Here is a 6,345-nt window from a genome sequence, read left to right as displayed (position 1 = left end):
GGGCGGGGGCGGCGGCTTATAGAGGGGAGGGGGCTTGCTTGGGGGAGGGGGCAAGGCGGCGCGGGGAGGAGTCCCGGCCGGACTCGGCTTCGGCGACGGCGGCCTCCCGGTCTCCTGGAGGGAGACGAGGCGCGGGGCGGTCGGGCCGGCTCCGCTGGGCTTCGGCCAAGTTGGGCGCTGGAGATTTTTTTTAAAATAATTTCGCCGGAATTTAAATAAATCCTAGAAAAGAAAATAAAAATCTAAAAATGCCAAAATAAATTTTCACCGGCTAAATAAAATATTCAGATCGAGATGAACATTTTCTTGGCCCTAAAATGCAAATTTGAAGAAACGTACAATTTTTCTAATGCAAATAAAATAGCAAATAAAATCCGAATAAAATCAAATATTTGATTTTAATATTTTTTCCTCCAATATTTCAATTATTTTGGAGAAGTCATATTATCTCCTCTCATATATTTTAATATGAAATATTTTCGGAGAGAAAAATAATTAAAACCAATAATCCTCGTTTTAATATTTGACAAAACTCAAATATGAAAACAGGGAAATCCCCAACTCTCTCCGAGGGTCCTTGAGTTGCTTAGGATTTCTAGGATTGCAAAACGAAATGCAATAAAATATGATATGCATGAATGATACATGTATAACATTCCAAATTGAAAATTTGGGATGTTACAATTCACCAGGGAAGGGCTTCAAACACTGAGGTACATAATTTTGTAAAAAGGTCGCTGTCCCTGAGCATGGTGGCCACATTTGGCTCTTACAACCAAATGACACAAGTATTGTGCCTTACATTCTGATGTCTGGAGAGCATTTTAGAAAAAAGAGGGGCATATTTGGAGAGGATTTTTCCTTTGACGAATAATAAATCAATTTTTGTGGCATTTTTTTGGAGCAAAATGACTGCAACTACTGGTTCAATCATTTGTTAAGACCAAATGAGAAAATGAATGCATTTTTCTGATCTCCTGTCAGTGTCTGTTTTTAATCGCCAGAAACAACCAGAAAAATAGTCGTATGTGAACTGAAGTACTGAACATACACATTTACTTCATACTTGTATCTTTATTAACACACACACACACCGAGTTTTAGTACGAGAAAACCAACAATGACAGTAGCTAGACGAAGTTACATCTCGTCCATCAGGCCATTCCGCCATGGAGCCAGCCAGTCACCACGCATTAGTACAGGCCAACGTTGTTGACTCTCCAGCATACCTTCCTGATCTCCAGGCCTTGCTGGTCGCCTTTGATTTTCCCCATTTTCTCCATGGCTTTCTCGAACTTCCTCTCCCACTCTCCGGCCTTGTCCGCGTTTTCTGTCACCTGCGCTCTCGTTACCGTCGAGTTGAGCACGGCGTCCGAGGCGAACAACACTTTGTTGTCGAGCACGTTCTGGTAGTACTGCTTGTCCAGGACGTTGGAGGTCACATCGTCTTGGTTCACGTTGGTGTTGCCGTTGCCGTTGCACTGGGCCCTGAGCTTGGCGGCATATGCCGGGTCCATCTCAGAGAAGCGGCTGGAGAAGAACATGCAGCGGGCGCGGCCGATGGTGTGCGCGCCGGAGAGCGTGACCATCTCGTCGGAGGTGAGCCCCTTGGCCGCGAAGCTCGCCTGGAGCTGCGCGACGTTGGAGAAGGGCCCGGGCAGCTGGTCGGTCTCGTTGGCGAAGGACTCGCGCCCGTCGTAGCGGCCGCCTGGCATCCGGATATTGATGCTGCCGTTGCTGAGGAAGTAGGACGCGTCGCGGGCGGCGAAGGCGACAATGTCTGCGCATGAGACTGTATTGTTGCAGGCGGCCTCGATCGCCGTCTTGGCCTCGTCGATCACCTCGAACCCTCGCAGGCTGTCCTTGTTGGGAAGGCCTTCCCTCTCCGTGTCGCTGTTCTGGGAGTTGGTCGTGTTGAGGAGGACGGAAGCATCGCATCCCTGGATCATAATGAACATGTTGATCTTGTTAAACGACAGTGCAGTTAGTATATATAGTATAAGCTAGAATCGACGAGCTGTATGTACGTACCCGAACGAAGCAGTCGTGGAAGAAGAGACGGATGAGCCCCGCGCCAATGCCGGGGTTCTCATCCACGGCCTTCTTCACGGCATCCTTGATGATCTTCTCCGCGGTAGGGCACCTGGTGTTGTAATAGCCGTAGCTGAGCCCTGACCCCGAGGGAGAAGGGACCGGAGGGCCGGAGCCGCGAGGACAGAACAGCGGGTCCAGAATGGATGGCTTCAGCCAGCCGTTGAAGTTGAGGCAAATGTTGATACCCTCGCACGCCGCGGGCCCGGCGAGGAACGCGACCAAGACGACGAGCGCTGCGAGCTTATTAGTCGCCATCTTCTTTACGCACTAGCCACTAACTGGATAGATGGTCGTGTCTTGTCGTGTGTTGTTTTCTCCGGCTGGGTTACGGGTGGCATTCTTATAGGTCGTCCCGGACGACGACGACGACGAAGGCAATGACGTACGTATGGGCACGGCCGCGTTTCGTGGGCGGAGCACGTTGCCATGGACGCGAATCTCCGCCGGACAGCTCAAGCGGCTGACCGGCGACGTTCGACGGATCAGGTTGGGATTTATCTCACTGATTGCGCGTCGTCGGCCTGATCGGCTTCCGCCTTGCTGTCCTCGCCGGGCTTGTTCATTGCGTGGAGTGGAAAATACCCACAACGCCAACAACTACTCCATGCATGCAGGCATGCATGATGTGCTATACAGCTCCTAACCGGTTGCATTAACTCTGGCAGATTACGTTTGACATTCGCATGGAGTATAAATATTCTCCATGTGACTTCAGTTAGGCAAGGTGCTTATAATAATTTACACGCATTATGCATGCGAGTGCTTTTAGTAGTTTTCTGTTTGTCAGTACAAATCAACGGTATGTCAGTACAAATCAGTAGTTTTTGACGAGAAACGGCCCCCTTCCACCAAAAATGTCTAGCCTGAAGACACATATTAAATACAGATTCCGGCTGCAACCGACTCTACATAAAATCAAAACAGTAGCAGTCCCTTGTGCTTGTTTGGTTCATGAGCTTTGGTAACCCATTCTGTATCAAAACAGAGTCAGTTCCATGTCACTCTGTATACCAGGAATTTGTACAGCCTGCAGTAAGCCCAATTTATCATGACAATATCATGCTAAAACAGCACAATGGAACAAATGTCTTCTAGTGTATCACGCGTCGCCAACTTATTTGGGTTCATTGGAATTCTGGTTCCCCTTTCTGAAAAGGGGAAAACAAGCATAGTCTAAAATTTATCACATTAATCTTCTTTTGTGGCAAATCCATAAGTCCGCCTTGTATTTTGTAGTGAACATAAAATCCCGTATATGCCCATGACAACTTCATTATATTTGCCATGTCTTGTTTTAAAAAAAAAGGCATATTTCAGAGTTTTACCATGGCAGGAGTAGTTTTTATGGAATCCGGTGTTCAAATTCATATACGTACATGGCAAATTTTTTTGTAACATCCGATGGCAAACTCTTTTCTTCAAGATAGCATGACAGAATTTCATATTTGCCGATCATGGCAATTTTCTTTTCTTTTTCGATGTAACGATGCCAAATTTAGTTGGCATATCATGTGAAAAAATAGTGTACGGACTATGTCAATCTTTAGTCATGAACTATGGCTAAATACATTTTTTATTGATCATGGAAATTTTACTACACGGACCATGGAAAAATTTATTTTGCTTATGCAACATGGAAAATTTTGTTTTCTGTAGGACCAAGGCAAACTTAGTCTATTTAGCATGGCAACATCACTTTTTTATGGATCATGGCAATCTTCTTTTTGTGCACCATGGCAAGTGTAACTTTTTTAGGTAGAATGGAAATTTCGTTATTTAGATCATGGAAAAAAGAACTTAATTAGGCATGGCATTTTTTTACTTAAATACCATGATATTTTATTTGTAGTTATCATGGCAAATTTTATTATTTATACTATGTCATTTGTATTTATTAGTACATGGCAATTTATTTATTTTTTGAAACATTGCAATTTTTCTTTTCGGTGGATGCATGGAAAAACTAGTTTATGGAGATGGAAAATTTACTTTATGTATCATCTTAAATTTTCTTTTTAATGGCAATTTTTCTTTTACCATAGAAAACTTTTTTTGACCATGTCAAAGTTTCTTATGGACCATGGCATTTTTACTTTAAGTACCATGAAAAAATTTATTATATGGACCATGGAAAATTTCTTTTATATGAAATCCTATTCTTAAGTACCGCTGCTACGAAATCCTTACATATTATATTTATTCAGCTTGGTAACTACCCCCTTGACTTTTGGTAACCGTCACAAGAATGAACTAGTACATAATATTTTTTGTAAAACTTGTATTTATGAATTGCACTGCTCTCTTCTTTAACCATGCAAATTTTATTTTTGAATTATGGCAAATTTAAACTTGCACCATGGCAAAAAACAATTATATCATGTCAACTATATTTTTTGGATAATGGCACTTTGGGTGTTGGAACATGGTCATTTATTTCTTTTTGGACGATGGCAAATTTTGACCGAACAAACCTTGGTAAATTCCAATTTTTTTACAAAATGTTTGAAAAAAAACATTTTCAAAATCTTACACCATGTAAACTTTATATTTTGAAACATCCCATGGCAAATTTGATTCTTTTTTCATAAGAGTTTTTTCATAATGTTTTTTTTCATTTATTTTTTGCCTCTGTCTTATGGAAAAATGGCAACTTAGTTTCTTACAAAATTGGTGGATTTTCTTCTTGTTTTGTTTCTAGGATATGGCATGTTTTTTAGTTTCACATGCATGCCAATTTTTTGTTCTGTTTTTAACAAGGATTTTTTCTTTGAGAGAAAGCAAGGATTTTTCTGCCTTTATCATTTTGTTTCTTTTTCTTTTCTAGGTATTGGGGCTTTTTAAAAGGGCAACAGCAGACAGATGGGATGTGTCTGGTCTTTTCGGTTTTGCGCCGTCTGGATCCCTACAGGATGGGCCGGGAGAAATAGCTAACGCCGAAACGTTCTTTCGAGACAGGCTCCTAGCGCGAACGATCTAGCTCGATCGGGAACAATCACTCAAGGGAATGATTCGCTCGCGCTGGGTGTCTCCCAGATTGAACGTCACGTAGATATCCCGGTCCATTATTTAAAGCCTTATAGCCCGCTTACATCACTTTATTATACTTGCTCTTAGTCTTTTCATCATGTACACGTGACACATTCCTTTTGGGCTTTCCATCATGTACATGTGAAACATCTTTTTGGGTTTTGCATCATCTACACATAACATGCAAAATACAAAAGACCAATTTGACATGTGGAAAATTAGACATTGTAACGTGACAGTTATCATGCATAACTGTTCTATCCTTAATCAGAACCGTTATAATTAAGATCAGCAGAGAATACATTTTTTGCCTATGTGGCTGAATCTTATGGTTTATTTGTCTTATGTTCTAATAATTTAATAGATAGAATAATAGAAAGAAATCTTATTAAAGGTTGTAGCCCAATCTATACATGTGTTTGATATGTATGTGTTCAGCTTACCTGAGGGTGTATGCAAAGAAATTAGGGATATTATAAACATGAGGCAAGTATAAAGATGGACTGGATGGCATGGTGGAAGTTTTGCATCCCCAAGAGGGATGGGGGGGGTGGGATTTAGTGAATTGTACTCTTTTAACTTAGCAATTCTTGACAAACAGTGTCAGAGGTTGGTTATTGATCTAGACTTTGTCTGTGCGTGGTTGTTAGACGCAAAATATTATTCAAATAGGAGTTTACTAGATGCAAATCTAAAAAATGGATCCACGTTTACATGGCAAAGCTTTCTTGAGGGGCTAGAAAATTTTAAATTAGGTTATATTTGAAGAATCAAATGGCAGAGGACATTAAGAAACAAGATCCGTTTACTAATCTAAACTAAAGTCAAATTTTACAGTACCAAAATCTTGTTCAAGTTGATTAAACAGAAGGAGGGTTTTGAGACGAAGATCTAGGCGCTTGAATCGCCTGATTCCGATAAACGAGCGAAGAGATAAACTAAAACGAAAATCGGATCAGAAATCGCGACCGAAAATAATCACAGAAAATCCGGGAAAAAGAAAACTGACGAACAGGCTAACGAACGAACGTTCGTTGTCTGTAACTAACGAGCGAAAACCGTTCGTTAAAACGAACGTACGGACGAACGTCCGCTATATAAACTAAACCGTGAAAACCGGCGAACCGATCTAAAAAAACGAAACTAGGGTTTTTTTTAAAACGACGGTTTTTACCTAAACCAAAAAAAACGAACGGCGAGATCGGATCGGCGGCGGCTCCGGCG

General features: G+C 41.7%; 1 protein-coding gene across 1 annotated transcript; it reads right to left on the bottom strand.

Moving 5' to 3' along the window:
• Window positions 1–1,029: 1,029 nt before the first annotated feature.
• Window positions 1,030–2,401, bottom strand: LOC123074811 (peroxidase 2-like). The gene is made up of 2 exons (XM_044497553.1): window positions 2,032–2,401; window positions 1,030–1,940 (listed from the first exon to the last, which is right to left on the bottom strand). Exons 1-2 carry the CDS (start codon window positions 2,347–2,349, stop codon window positions 1,194–1,196), a joined length of 1,065 nt encoding a protein of 354 aa, XP_044353488.1. The 5' UTR covers window positions 2,350–2,401; the 3' UTR covers window positions 1,030–1,193.
• Between the last annotated feature and the right edge of the window lie 3,944 nt (window positions 2,402–6,345).

The sequence above is a fragment of the Triticum aestivum genome, chromosome 3D (genome assembly GCF_018294505.1).
Source record: "Triticum aestivum cultivar Chinese Spring chromosome 3D, IWGSC CS RefSeq v2.1, whole genome shotgun sequence".
Lineage (NCBI taxonomy): Eukaryota > Viridiplantae > Streptophyta > Magnoliopsida > Poales > Poaceae > Triticum > Triticum aestivum.
This window is presented reverse-complemented; position numbering and strand designations above follow the sequence as displayed.

Bases quoted from the DNA above. Each gene is read 5' to 3' on its own strand.
- LOC123074811 (XM_044497553.1), bottom strand. From the start codon at position 2,349: ATGGCGACTAATAAGCTCGCAGCGCTCGTCGTCTTGGTCGCGTTCCTC. The intron at 1,941-2,031 runs GTACGTACATAC...ATTATGATCCAG, and splicing joins TCCACGACTGCTTCGTTCGG to GGATGCGATGCTTCCGTCCT.